The 15,853-nt window shown below is 43.0% G+C and overlaps 1 protein-coding gene across 3 annotated transcripts in view; it reads right to left on the reverse strand.

The window, feature by feature from the left end:
- Window positions 1-15,853, reverse strand: part of msi2b (musashi RNA-binding protein 2b) — a 204,590-nt gene that overhangs the window by 17,281 nt on the left and 171,456 nt on the right. For 2 of the 3 annotated variants that reach the window (XM_030776714.1, XM_030776713.1), the window contains exon 11: window positions 10,948-11,079. In XM_030776714.1, the coding sequence (XP_030632574.1) occupies window positions 10,948-11,079 (132 nt within the window). The remainder of the gene's footprint in view (window positions 1-10,947; window positions 11,080-15,853) is intronic. The other variant, XM_030776712.1, reaches the window with a different exon arrangement.

Genomic DNA, 15,853 nt, shown 5'->3' on the forward strand with positions numbered 1-15,853 from the left:
CTGCACTGGGACCCAAAGATACCATCAGGGGCCCCAACAGTCAGACAGTGTCTCCTAATTCCCACAGCTCCGCACACACAAGCTCTCTCACTCTCTCTCTGTCTCACGCTCTCTCTCTCTCTACAGGGTTCTCTGCTACGGTTACTTATCAAACCAGGCCTCTGCATGGTTCCTCTGTGCTTCGGGCCGCCGGCGGTTTCCTCTGGAGCATCAGTGTACACAGTTGCGCGTTGTTTAAATTGACTTTATCAGGCTCTTTCAGAGTGCTGAACTTTGAAGAAGACTACTAATGTGCACTTCAGTCACTGACGTGCTTCTCACTCTGAACTGGGAACTTAGTAATACGGGCTCAGAGAGTTTCCATACTTAGCGTATCAAAGTCAGTAAGTACTACACAGGGCTGTGTTACTGCATTTATTCTACCTATACATGTGTATATATGTTCTTTGATTATTTATTGTGATTAATTAACAGATGATTTATACATTCATATCTTGTTGTCTCAATAAAATAAAACAAAGCAAAGAATTGTTCTTCAGAAATGACTTGACTAGACTGCTACACCAGATCAACAGTGTCTGTTCTCATGCAGCCCTAAAAACCAAAGTGGTCACGTGTCACGTGTCACAGAGGACACTCTGCTTTCAGTACTCTTTTTCTCTCCGTTTCAAGAGAGCTCACTTTCTTCTATTTTTATTTATTATCTTTTAAGTTTAACTTTCATTTGTCCAAAATTTACACTCATTTTGATTAGTCATTATGCTTACAGGATGAACAAAGGAGAGTCTGGAGATCCGACAGAGTGAACATGCACAGAAGTGCTGTTTAGTAGCAAAGGAACATTAATGAAAGGAGCTAATTAATCGCGGCCTTTTGTGATTCGTTAACCGTGGAGGCCAAAATCATGATTACGCAATTAATTGTGCAGGCCTGCTGTCACAGAAGATGTGACCATAAGAAGAACTAATATTTAACAAAATGATTTAATACACAAGATAGACAGGAACAAAGAATAGTGTGTCACATCTGCCGCTGTGTTAGACCACCTCAGTGTAATAGCCAGCCCTTAATTCTATGGATAAACTGTGACTCATCCCAAAATATAAAATAAACTATTACACTCACCAACACTGTATGTAATAGTGTTGGCATGTCCTGCATGAACAGCAGAATTGTTAGTGTTGGTTTGTGTCATAAAGAGTAAAGGTGTTAGTGAGGGCTACATGCATTATACGAAGAGCAGAGCATGTGGCTGTATGGGCAGAAGAGATGCGAGTATGTGTTATATGAAGTGTAGAGATGTTAGTATGTGTTATATGAAGTGTAGAGATGTTAGTGTGTGTTATATGAAGTGTAGAGATGTTAGTGTGTGTTATATGAAGTGTAGAGATGTTAGTATGTGTTATATGAAGTGTAGAGATGTTAGTGTGTGTTATATGAAGTGTAGAGATGTTAGTGTGTGTTATATGAAGTGTAGAGATGTTAGTGTGTGTTATATGAAGTGTAGAGATGTTAGTATGTGTTATATGAAGTGTAGAGATGTTAGTGTGTGTTATATGAAGTGCAGAGATGTTAGTGTGTGTTATATGAAGTGTAGAGATGTTAGTGTGTGTTATATGAAGTTTAGAGATGTTAGTGTGTGTTATATGAAGTGTAGAGATGTTAGTGTGTGTTATATGAAGTGTAGAGATGTTAGTGTGTGTTATATGAAGTGTAGAGATGTTAGTATGTGTTATATGAAGTGTAGATATGTTAGTGTGTGTTATATGAAGTGTAGAGATGTTAGTATGTGTTATATGAAGTGTAGAGATGTTAGTGTGTGTTATATGAAGTGTAGAGATGTTAGTATGTGTTATATGAAGTGTAGAGATGTTAGTGTGTGTTATATGAAGTGTAGAGATGTTAGTGTGTGTTATATGAAGTGCAGAGATGTTAGTGTGTGTTATATGAAGTGCAGAGATGTTAGTGTGTGTTATATGAAGTGTAGAGATGTTAGTGTGTGTTATATGAAGTGTAGAGATGTTAGTATGTGTTATATGAAGTGTAGAGATGTTAGTGTGTGTTATATGAAGTGTAGATATGTTAGTGTGTGTTATATGAAGTGTAGAGATGTTAGTGTGTGTTATATGAAGTGTAGAGATGTTAGCATGTGGCTATAGGGACTTCAGAGACGTTAGTGTGTGTTATATGAAGTATAGAGATATTACAGTTTGGGATGTTATTGTGTGTTATGTGAAGTGGAGATATTAGTATTTGGCTATTTGGACAGAAGAGATGCTAGTATGTGTTATATAAAGTGTAGAGATGTTAGCATTTGGCTATATGGTCATTAGAGATGCTAGTGAATGTTATATAAACTAGAGGTGGTGATACATCCTGGTTTTATGGCCAGTAGCAGATTCCATATTTTTTTGAGTTGGAATAACAAGAGAATTATGTTTTCTTCTATGACTGACAGAATGACTTCTCTCAGTAACGACAGTAAAGAAACATGGCCATGAACAATGCTCCTGTTTGCTCAGAATAAAACATGAACACACATAAACCCCTCCCCCCAGAATAAGTCCCTTTCTCCTCCAAACTCCTCATATAGTCCTGTTCTATGATTGGTAATCAAACATCCAAGCAAACAAACAAATAAAAACAACGAGCATGCTTCGTTTTCCATGGGGACTGATCCCAGAACAAAGGTCAGCATGACATTTGCATGAATCGTGTTGACCAATGTTTGATTTTTGGGCCATTCAAAACAGGAATAACGCCCCCCCCCCCCCCCCCCACCCCCCAAGAAAAAAAAAATCATATGGTGTCACAGAAGCTGGTTATTGAACATGCCCTATTTCATATATGTAGGTATGAACTGAGGCAGGTGAGGAAATGTGATGGCTTGCAGGGTATTCACACAATAAGTTTGTTGATGCAGCTAAAATACCACTGTTTAAAAAAAAAGGCCTTTTCCCCCCCTTAGAACCGCAGGTAAAGCTGACATTTTGTACTGACACTTTAAGAACCGTGAGGAGCACGGCAGAGCTCCGAAAAGAACATTTCACACAATCATCTACTGGAGACAGAAATGTCAGACGCTGTAAATATATAAAAGAAAACCGCAGAAAGATTCAGTACACAAAATTCCATTTACCTTTTTTTTCCCTAGAAAGAACACATAGTTCCACATATGGAAATGTGCAGCTTTATTCCATGTTCATTTCCGTGTAACTATTATTCTGTCTCTCTCTCTCTCTCTCTCTCTACCATAGAGAGGGAGAGGGTAAACTCTTTGAACAAGCTTCGAAATTAGCCGTGAATCAGTAATTAGCCACCCCATTTCCACCTATGTCATCCCTTTTAAAAAATGACGTGCTGCCTTCACTGCCTCGAGTGGCAGTTCTCTTCCCAGCCAGAATAGGTCTTTACGAAGCGAGTGGGTGACTAATTAACGGTACCAGATCCTTCTTCTCAGCCAAAGGCGGCATCTCATCAATAATCTATAGATAATGGCTCTTCACTGGCTGCTCAGATACTGTAGGCTTAGAAAATGATATTTAATAGAGGAAATATCCTGGATATTGCATGTGAGACATTAACGTCCTTCCACTGACCAATCCCCCTTTGTCTCCTGCACACACTCACATACACTGTCTCTCACACACACACACACACACACACACACACACACACACAGGTGGAGAGAGGGACCGAACGATGACTTGCGCGAGATGCCAGAAAAACACACATCTGTCTTCATCACAGCGAACGACAGACGCGTATGAGGTCCATTTCACATTTCCAGCTCCGGCAGCCTGTCGGCAAGGAGACGGCCTGGCCTACTTTGCACCTGCGGCCGTTGCGCTCCGTGCCGCGTTGGCACAGCTGCGGGCCGGGCCCCTGTCTGTCAGCACCGGCGCGGCTAATGGAGAATGACAGAGCCTCTCCTCACTCATACTCTCTAACTCCTGCCTGCCTGTTACAAGACAGCAACTCATCCTCAGAGAGAGAGAGAGAGAGAGAGAGAGAGAGAGAGAGAGAGATGGGGGAAAAGAATGGAAAAAGAAGGAAAGGTGTATAAATAGGATAGGGAGGAGAGGAGAGGAGAGGAGAGAAGAGGGAATCACAGAGTGCTGGACACACAAAGGAAAGGACAGGAGAAGAAAGAGAGAGAGAGACAGAGAGAGAGAGAGAGAGAGAGAAAAAAAGAGCAGAGAGTGGAAAGGTGAGTGGAAGAGGAAGAAGAAAGGGAAGAACAGAGAGAAAGGAGAGAGAGAGAGAGAAAGATGAAAGGCTTGAGGAGAGGGGTGAGGGAGGTGTAGAGCCAGTGAGGAGGCCAGATGGCCAGTTTCTGCCGTGAGGAGTATTGCTTTGAGCACAACACAGCCTTCAGCTCTGTCTAGGTGAGTCAAGATGCTGAGGTGACCTGTCTTCTACAAGGCCTCCAAAGTGATTTTGCTTTTTCCACAGTGTCGGGTACATGTGAGTCATCCATCTCTTGCCGCAGCATTGGCAGGGATGGAAGGAGAAAAAAGGAGAGAACAGAAGAAGAGTCACTTTCTCTCTCTGCTGTTCATCATGTAAGATCCCTACATATCTGCATCAAAGATCACCACTGCAGTGACACCTAATCTGTGTTTAAGATTAACAAGACTCGGGAGTCCAGCCAGGCATGCATCAACAGTAAAATAATCAAACAAACAAACAACCAAAAACAAAAAACAAAAATGAGGTCTTGATAGGTACAGAGCTGCCTCACTGCTATAGCACTGCAAATCTAACCCCTGTCTTACTCACAGCACTCCCCTCTAGAGGGGCAAACAGGGGACAGCATTCACACGGATCCCTCTATTTCCATCAAGAAAAGATGGTAAAAGTGAACAATAGCACTCGTCTAGACAGTGATGAGCTACACACACACAAGGCACAAGTCAAGGAACAGTCTGAGATGCCATATGTCCAATGGATGGATGCGGGTTGGGGTGTAGCAAGTGGTTCCAAAGTTGTATAGTGAATGGCCAGATTATTAGGCATGCCAAACCTTTGGATGAAAATTGATTTAGCAGTGACAGACCTTGAGTTATCTGGCTTGCTTGTTTGTTATATAAGGCAGGTACACAGACGTGGAGGGATCTAGTTACTGTTCGACTGAACATTAGACTGAACATTAGAATGGCAAAACCGGTGCAGTTAAGGGACTGATGGTATGATCACTGTCAGCAGGTACATCTGTTCAGAGTTTTTCAGAAACCAGTTTCTCAAACACAAAGGTTTTACCGAGAACCGTGCAGTAAACAACACAAGCATCCAGTCAACGACAACTCCAGCGATGACAACAGCTCGTCTATGAGACAGAATAAAGACGAAGAATTGTGCAAGCCAGCGGGCAGGCTACAAACAGAATGCATTACTCCTCTGTCCATATCATCTGATCCTTTACGCCAGCGGACCACCAAACTGGGTTCCAGTCTCGTCTGCCGAAAAACAAAAAGAGGTGTCTCCAGTGGGCACATGATCATCAGCAGTGGAGGAAAAAACGATGGAGGTAAAAAGAAAACAAAACAAAACAAAAAAAACCAATCACCTGCTCTAACCGAACATTGTTCCCATTGCTGATGATGGAATCAGAGCGAAATGGTGTAAATCATTATGACTCATTCAGCGCAGGGTCAACGGGTCAAAGTGTCACTGACAGCATTGCGGCAGTGGTGTTAGCGGCATATGGTTTTCCTCAGCGTATTTGAACAATGTATCTGACCTGCCACGTCCAGCCATGGTAAGAGTTTGGCTTTTGTCACGTGGATATCTTCAGACAGGACAATGCACGATGCGTTATAAGGGAATGGATCCAGGAACATGGCAGTGAGTTCACCTTATGCAAACTGCCCACATACTCAGCACACCTGAACCTGACACAGTGTCCTTCGGGATGGGATGGATCAGGCTGTTTACAGTATGAATGTACTGCCTTTCAAGCCTGTGGAAACTGTGCGAGACCACTGGATTGCCACCTCTGGATTGTTACCAGCAGTTTGTGCTATTCTGCCTGTACTGGAGACAAAAGGGATTTGATCTGGTACTAGACAGCTGTACCTAATAAACTGGCCTTTGAGTTTGTGTAGTCGTCATTTTAGAGGCCTTATCCAAAAGCAAACATCGTAAGTGAAATGAAGAAGAAAAATGTATCTAAAATGCCAAATACGGGTGGGAAAAAAAAAAATCTGTATGTTTCTCTGCCGATCAGCAGCGACTCTGGTTCAGAGATACAACAAGAAAACAAACCTCAGTCAACAAGAAGTGAATGAGTAGAAAACAAGAGGAAGAAATGAACACAAAAAGAAAAATCAAAGGAATGGTCCTGACAAAATGGGTTGGAAATAAAAAGTGAGGAAGAAAGAAGACAATTAAAAAAAATAAATAAATAAAGACAGGAACAGAGGAAAGCGGGCAGAGGAATTAAAGAGGCTGGTGAGGACCAGTGTGGGCTGAAGCGTGGCCAGGGAGGACTGTCTGGGGTGTAATCGTACAGTCCGACTCTCAAAAAGACCAAATCGAGCAAGAGAGAGACAACACATATGTGACTGTTTAGGCTCCATCACTGGACCAGGGGTGGTGTCCTAATCTAACTACCCACGTCTCCTCTCAGCTCCTCTGGCCAAGAGGCTGCCTCTTGTCCCTGCCTTACACTTCCACTGGGGCCTACACCGCACTCTACACTGGATTTGATTTGATTCGATTTGATTCAATTCATAGGCCTGTCTTACTTCAGGATAACAGTTAATCAAATATTACGGAACCATGAAAGCACAAACTGCATTAGTCAGGGATTTGATTCTGATTTAAAAGGAACATTCGTGAAAACTTAGCGGCGTAATTTTAAAGAGCAGCACAGATGAATGGCAGGCAAAATGGGTTGTGATGCACCAAACATTTCAGATTGTTCAAAAAGAAAAATAATGCCATCTCAAGAAGACAGAGACGCAACTGGGCTGCAGTCTCAGGTGCCCAGAATAAAATTTATTAGATTAGGAGATTAATAATCTTACGTTTTTCTTAACCACCATAAAATGTTCCTCTAAGGTTCAAAGCCAGGCTGGCAGAGAGTTAGAGACAAGCCTGTTTTCTAAAGGGTACAGTGAACATCCGTCTTGTTTTACTTAAGCTTTATGGAAGAACAGATCAAAGAAAATGTCTCTCTTTTCTACTGTTCTTTATTCCATTCCCCCCCATTCATTCCCACTGCTCTTCTTCACGGCAACAGAAAAACGACATGACTGAGGGGCTCGTGAGAAACACAACACACATACATCATAAACACAAACTTACACCACAAACAACATGTTCATCCTAAAATATATATGAATTAATGGGACCACATAAAGATATACTATGAATTATGACTATGATCTCATATATTATTATCACATGACTATGATTCATAAGCAGACTATGAATCAAGATAATTCATTCTCAAGGCTCCTGCTGTGAAAGTTTTATGTGATATGAAAGTGGCCTTTAGTCTCTGAGTGAAAAGTCCAGTGTCATTTAACACTGTAAGTCAGTGACTGCTCCTGCAGACGACTAAATCCTACAGTCAGACCAAAGGCCTCTCCCTGACTGACGCAGCCTCCACCCTGGGCCACTGATAGTCCAAAATCTGCGTCCATTTATGTCCCCCCTTTGTCCTCTTGCCTCTCCAAATCCAAGGACAGTCACAGAGTTGACATGCGACACGTTACGATATAACCCGACCTTATGAGTAAACTATAAACTAATGGCTCCGCATCCCATAAAAAAAAAAAAAAAAGAAAAGAAAAAGGAAAACAGCCGACCTGTCTCTCCGTTCTCCACAGGCCTTTAATTTCCCTTGTAAGTGATTCAGAGCTACATACAGGTGTGCTGATGAATGATTTCCTACCTTCGTTAAGGGCCATTCTGATTACTCTGATGGGGAGAGTGCTGGGTACGATGTACATTACACAGCTCCAGAAAACTAACCAAATTTCATGGTCCATTTCACCAGGCTATAGCTTTTACATCGTTTGTTTTGTGAGCACATGTCATGTAAATTATCATAAAGAGGAGACTACTTAGAGACATTGGAAAATTGTGAACAAGGAACATCTAAAGGATCTAAAACAGAAATCTAACTGCAAAAATAAAGGAAACGATGGCGGTGGAAAATGGTGTTTCAGGTGGCATTCCAGAATGTTCCATAAGTGACCAGTTGGACGGAGATCTGACCGAGACGGCCAAGGCACACGGCGCATGTCGTTTTCCTGCTCAGCAGACCACTTCAGCGTCCGCTCATGTTCTGCTGATGGGGACTTGCTAATCCGACAAGAGATTCTCATTAGGACAGAAATGATGCTTCCTGAGATGAAATCATCACATAGAATTGCTTTGTATTTACCTGTGTTTCCCCATGGGAACTGAGTGGACTTGAACCACACCAGCAAAATGCACCCTACACTAAATATCAGAGCTCTCAGGGCACTTCACTGTAAGAAACAAGCACCAAACTTGTACGTTTCTTTTGGTGTCCAGCCCACACGCCCTCACATAAATGTTTAGGTGTAAGAACAGGTCTCCACCCTGCAGTCCAGTACACCCTCTGCTCCTCTGTGAGGCTGTTGAGAGTCTGTTGTTGATGAGGCTGCAGGCTTGTCTGTCATGACTTTTATCTAGAAAACAAACGCACGGACCCCACAGTCGTGGTTCTGACCACAGTTCATATCTGTCTTTCCCTCACACTTCCACGCCAGCATCATCCTCGTACAAAAAAAAAAAAAGTCTTTCCTTTGTGTGGATAGTTACCTGTACTACGTGCAAGGGAAGCACACTACATTAGAACACATACCAGAACGTAATACAAGCTCACGGACCTATTGGAAAGAGGCCAGAGGCCTGTTGGCTTTGTGAGCATTACTGGTTCGACGGTAAAATCTGAGTGTTTCTATGACATTAAGTCTGAGTAGTGTGTGTCAGCCCTGACAGCACTATGCCTGATATCCCCATCTTCTGCTCCTCTCACCTCCCTTCTCCTGCTCTATTAGCTCCCCCAAGCATCTCACACACTTTAAAATGCAGCCAAAACAGAAAGAAGAAAAAAGAAGAAGAAAAAAAACACTTCCTCTCTCTAGGCATAACAGCTAAATGTATGCGTGGCAGGAGTGTGTAAATTCATTGGCAGAAGCACCATGCTGAGGAGATCAGTTGGGTAATAGATTATGAGGTTCCAAGGAAAGGTCATGTTTAAATGTCAGTGCACTGTCTCAATGGCTTTCCGCTCCATTCCTGTCATAAACGCGGCCCTGAAGTGACTAGATCATTCAGGACAGAGAGAGAGAGAGAGAGAGAGAGACAGAAAGAGAGAGAGAGAGAGAGAGAGTAGGCTCCATGTTGGCTGAGTAAAGAGTGATAAGTGACAGCTAGAAAAAATGACCTGGTATGACTGTCATGCCGTCGCAACTCTGTAGCTGGATGTTCCTTTATTTCTAATTAAAAAACTATTGAATTGACTTGAATGCAATCAAAATAGTTTAAAATGAAAACTTGCATCTTGCTGAGGGTGGTACTTTTGACACATTTCAGGGTAAACTTTGCTTGTTGAAAGTGGATCAGAGTATACCACTGCGTGTGTGTGTGTGTGTGTGTGTGTGTGTGTGGCAGCTGGATCAGGCTTCAAGATGATAGGTGTGTATTCAGCTAATTGAATGCTGCCCCTTCCCCTCACTTTGCCCAGTCTGACCACAGCCTGTGAGCCCCCAGTACCAATATCACTCACGTTAAAGTGAGTTCTCAAGCAAAGTCCCTCAAGCTACACACTGGTGCCAAATTTGAATCAACCTGTGGTCAAAAACACTGCAATTAGGGGAAACCCAATAGACACTTTAAACTCGGTGACTGGAATCCATTTAGCCAGAACCAACTAGTTTCCAAACCAACAAACTGCGGGGAAAAGTACACCACATAATGAATTCTCACTGAAGCAGCGTTTAACACGCATGCATTTATGTGCTCTAAAAGATCCCCTCGATGTTCATACCTGAGACATGAATATGAAGAGATTTCTTTTGGGCTAAGCAGGTTTCTGTAGTGGAGCGTAAGTGAGAGTCAGAGAGGGCTGGTTAAAGTGGAGAAGCGTAACGGATCGGGCCACGCTTCACCTACGCTACTTTCTGCATGCCTCAAATGGACTGCTTAACACTGTTTTAACGCCTGTCTTGGAATCAAACTTGGGTGGATGGCTGCCTGTGTGAGAGAGCAGGTGTGAGTGTGAGTGTGAGTGTGTATGTGCGTGTGCGGAAGTGAATCCAAGCTGATGTCAAACATTCACTCTGGGGCTGGCTTTCTGATGACCAATTAGACATAGCCTATTTAAATCCCCACAAAGTGAAATACCAGGCATCAATTAAAAGCAGAGGAGCTGTTTCTCACAGCTTGTTTACTCATTTAAGTATGCCTGCGTCCACAGACAAAGTCAGATTGATTGATTAAGCCGTCTGGCTCCTGAATTGATAAGCACAGGGCAGGATTTGGGGGGGGGGGGGGGGGGGGGCAGAGGGAACTAAACCTTCACTCTTATGTATAGTCCTGGTTAGACGTTCTGACTCTGACGACCAACTGGGGCAAATTGCTTTTGCCAAGCGTTATTAATAATAACACAAGCGATTAAAAGTCTGTGTGAGCGAGTAACCATAAACGCAAAGACTACCCGGCCAGCAGCCAATCACACAACGCCAGCCTCTGAGACTGAAGACGGGTGAAGGCTCGGGAACTCCCATCTTTACTCCTACACAGTGTGTGTGTGTGCGTGTGTGTGTGTGCGCGCGTGTGTGTGGTGTGTGTATGTGAGCGTGTGTGTGACGGAGAAGAGTGAGTGGACAGAGGCGACCAGTTAAGCAGCAGAGAGAGCAGCAGCAGACACAGATCACACACCACCACAGCCAGAGAGTTTACCTGGCCCTGGCCCTGGTTCTGTGTTCTGCGCGTATGCCATGTGGCCGCCTCTTCCACGGGCCCCCCTACCTGAGCCGCGTGCTGCCGCCACCGCCGCCGCTGCCACCGGTCCGTACGCCGTCGCCGGGAAACCTGATTGCAGAGCAGAGAGGGGAAAAAAAACCCCCACATGTCTTAGTATTAGTCATATTACATCACAGAAAACATGTCTCACTAACATATTCAGATCACAGGAAAAAATGTCTCACTCAGAAATATCATCACAGCCAATTGTGTGTGTGTGTGAGAGAGAGAGAGAGAGAGAGAGAGAGAGAGACAGAAAGAGAGAAAGATAGGGTGGAAAAGTGGAAGAGAGGAGAAGACAAGATAAGAGAGAAAAGAAAAGAAAAAGAAAAGAAAAGAAAAGAAAAGAAAAGAAAAGAAAAGAAAAAAGAGTTTCTACATCATTATCATGCAGCTTTTTTTTATTTGCCTCTCAAACGTTCTCAAACCTCTGTCAACAAAAGCATCTGTAACCCCGTTACATCATAATGGGTGAGCTCTCTGTATCTATGGGAACAGGCCACAGTAGGTGGCTGCAATATCTGCAGGAGGTTTCAGTGGTCCTCATGCACTCTCAGTCTTTCTGCCTGGCTGGTGATGTCTTGATTCTCTGCTTATCAGCCCAAAACACACAGCGGGAGAGCCCTGGAACTGGGGCGAAAGCATGAGATATGACAGCCTGCTTATACGGCCATTTACCATCATAAATTAATTAGGCCTTTAGTATCATGAGAATCAGGGTGACACTAGCATGGCTCTTCCAGGCATTAGGAGACAGGCAGGGGGCAGACATAAAACACTCTTACAGACCCTCCGTTACACAGCGCTCCACAACTGACTTGTCTCACTGGTGGCACTGGTGTGACAAACCTTCCCAGTTTGCTTTTTCCAACACGTGGCAGTTTAGAGTAGAAATTATATGCCAGGTGGGCTGTTAATTAGAAACATAATGAATTGCTTATTGCACAAGAAAGTTCGAGACTTGTGCAAAAATCACGAGAGAAAATTTTCAATCTATGAAATGAGATAAAAAAAAGTTATGCACAGGTGTCAGGTTTACATTGAACATTCATAAATACATATAATAATAATAATAATAATAATAATAATACATTTGAATTTCTGGTGCTGCTGAGAGCCTGGAGGTGACAGTCTAGCCTAATAATGAACAGAAATGCAGAAAAACAGTTATGCACAGTCAACACAGACTTTGCTCAGTGAAAGCAGATGGTTTGAGATGGGAGCTCACGTGAGCGTGTCAAAAAAAAGCATCTTCAGCCCTGTTTTATGGAAGTCTTTGTGTCGTTATGATGAGATTAGACATGTGGGATTAATTGCTTGATGTTCAAGAGTCCTTTAATTCACTTCACGCAGAATGCAGAGGAAACCACTATGCCCCCAAAGGCACAGAGAGATCAGACTTGTGTGTGTGTGGGTGGATGGATGGCCTATGTGCATATTTGTGTGTGTGACTGTGCGTGTGTGTGTGTGGATGGGTGGCCTGTGTGTGTATTTGTGTGTGTGTGAGTGTGTGCATGGATGGATGGTGTATGTGTGTACTTGTGTATGCATATGTGTATTTGTGTGTGCGTTTGAATGAATGGTGTATGTGTGTACTTGTGTATGCATATGTGTATTTGTGTGTGTGTGTGGATGGGTGGTGTGTGTGTGCGTGCGTGTATTTGTGTATGTGTCTGATACTTGAGGCAGTCACATTTGTGTTCAGTGAGATTTTTATATTTGGCTCACAAGCTCTGGCACCTCATAAGCAAAGAAGTGAACAGCTCTTTTCAGCCAGCTGCCTTCTGTTACTGCCACAGACACAAACGATTATGACACAACAGAGCAACACCAGAGAATAACACTTTTTTTTACCAAAAAATGACAAAAAGCAGAGTCATATTCCGTGTGTGTGTGTGTGTGTGTGTGTGACACACACTTACACACACACACACAGATGCAAAAACAGTTACTCTGACTTAAATCTGTAGTGTTAAAACATCATAATTAAATATTATCATTCTTGTGAACAATGTAGGACATCCACTCAAAGAACAGTGTCTGAGTCATTATTATAATATAAATATAATTACAGACTAGAGCTCTAATTAAACACACACACACACACACACACACACATCTCTGGGCTGCAGTCGTCTATTCATGATTGAAACCCAATAGACAATACACTCCTGACACGGGCAGATGGTTGAGTTCAGATACAGAGATGGCGTGTAATTAGCCCTTTCTCTAATCCACTCCCTCCTACCCTTTAACAAAGACATATCCCCCACCCTAACCCCCCATCCCACCATCATATTAGTACTCTTAATAACCTTTTTACGTTCTGCTTAATGTGTAATCAAAAATGAGTCGTTACCACAAAGATTACGGGCAGGATGGAACAATAAGGCTAACGTTCGAGTTGAAATGAACTACAGGAAATGGCACAAGCTGAATATTTTAGCACAGATGCACACCCTGCCAAAGCCTATTCATCTGAAGAAGAAGGGGAAAAAAAGAGAGAAAAAGGACATTTCAAAGCAAAAGTTCGAATGAGTACTTTCACTTCCCTTGTTCTGTTGTTTGACCCAGCCTGCAGACAATGCCCTTAGACTGTACGTTCAGTCAATCTAGTACTGCCTGCTCCACCACACGACTGCGTCTGCATTTGCGTCTGCGTCTGCAGACTGTTTAATGTAAGTCACAGCTTGGCACAGTATGGTACAGTGTGCAGAGCCAGGTAAATACCAGTTAAATCAAACTCTTTCACTTTATTCACTTTTTTCCCCTTTATTAAGCATAACCTCCTGCAGAGTCATGTCACATGCCTGCTTTCCCACCAGAAAGGGTTAAGAAAACAAACAAACAGACCAACAAAAAATAATCAAAGGGAAAAGAACAAAAAGTTGTGGTGCAGCTCAGGTGAACAGTTCACAGAAGAACAAACATCCACTGTGTCAGTAAGTATGGGGCGAAGAAACTGGAGATACTTTGTTCTCTTCTGTACAGGCAGCGCGGATCTTTGAGTTTTAACTGTGTTGACAGAAAGCCACTGGATCCAGGCTGGCTGTGGAGTGTGGGGTCATTGGAGGCCCAGGGACTACACACTGGGCTCAGGCCAAAAAGGGCAGCATGACTGCCTGCCCTGCTGGGTGAGCGAAGAACTGGCTGGACTGCCGACAGAAAGTCTCATAGAAACCTGGGAGGCAGGAGGCACCTGAGCAGCTAGTGGTCTGTACGGTAAAACGATAGGAAAACCACGTCAATACGAAGATTACATAAGGCTGTATCGGTGTCTGACATCCTAAAAAAACACGAAAAGATGTTTCATGTCCCGCATCCAACACCAAATGCTCTCATGCATTTTCGACATTTCCTTTATTCCTAAAAGAGCTCCCATTTCCTTAATTCCTAAAAGAACATCCTCTTGCACGAGGATCTCTAGACAACGAACAGGCCTGGCACCCATAGCTTACCCTAAGTATTCCTTTAGATCCCATAAAAAAATATTACACTACAGTTTCCTTGCAGACACGTAATCAATCTCACTGCTGGTAAATATTTGATTTAGCTCTCCAGCTCCTAAATCTCTACAGAAAGAAAAAAAAAACAAAAAAAAAACACGGAATCCTTGACGCGAGTCAAATATTTAGCAGTCGATGGTGAACGTGTGCATCTGCCTCTTGTCAATGTCATTGTTCCCTGTTTGTTCGGCTTAACCGCTCGGCAGTCTAAAGGGACAACCCATTTCCCTTCCCCATGGCTGTCTGCTGGACTCCATCGCTTTTGTTAGAGGGCATCCAATGGACAACAGGCCTTCTAAAGTTAGAGAGATGGGCAAAGTTCTTGTGAGAGAGATTAACTTTGCGGGATTAGGTGAGTTAATTAATGGAACTTGCTGGCTCATTGTTTTGCCTTCACAAGGGTAAGACACAGCCCAGGAGAGATTCTGCTGCTATAAAATCAATTTCATGGACCTTTCATTACTGGAGAGATAAAGCCAATATTTAGCTTTCAATTTTTCTCCATTTTTCCGCCCTGTTCAGTGGCTGTGCTCTGTGAGGCCGTGGTGGGCTGGAGAGGGGACAAGGACACATCTGTTCCAAACTGCTGCCCGGGGGGCCGTCCTCTCTCGCTCTCGCTCTTGCTCTCTCTCTCTCTCTCTCTCTCTCAGTTTTCTTCTAGTTCTCAATCAAACAAACTCACTCTCTAACTCAATCATCCTTCCAAATACTCCCACTTTTTTCTCTCTGACTCATTCTCTTTTTCATTCTCTCCTACTATAGCCATCTTTCATTTGTTCCACCCCCCCTCCCTCTCTCTCTCTCTCTCTCTCTGTGTACTGTACTGTTTCTTTTCAGCCCAACAATCATGAGGATTTTTTGACTCTTGCACAGAAAATGAGAATGAATGAGGCTGAGTTGCACTGTAGGAACATTCTGGAACATTACTAATGCTATGCTATCTTTCTGATGAATAAATCTCAGACAGTGAGGGAGCTTCTGCTGAACCAGGACTCCTAACAACAGGAAATGACATGAACGTGTCCAAGTAAAAGGAGATTTTGAATGATAGTAATGAAACGAATGAATACATTTAATAACAAACTTTTTCCAAAAGAAAAACAAAACAATATCACTACTGAACGAACCTTTTACTGACCATATTTTAAGTTTCTTTCTGAGCAACTGTTTTTGCTTTCATTTTGCAATGTGTAGTTACGGCTATGGTGTGTGTCTGTGCATGCGTGGGCCTGTGTGTGAGTGTGTGTGCGTGCACGCATGTGAAGGAGAGCACCTTGGGTACTGCAGAAAAAAAAGAGAAAAGAAAAAAGAAAGAGCAGTCACTCAACACAGAGAGA

This window comes from Chanos chanos, chromosome 6, assembly GCF_902362185.1.
Source record: "Chanos chanos chromosome 6, fChaCha1.1, whole genome shotgun sequence".
Classification (NCBI taxonomy): Eukaryota; Metazoa; Chordata; class Actinopteri; order Gonorynchiformes; family Chanidae; genus Chanos; species Chanos chanos.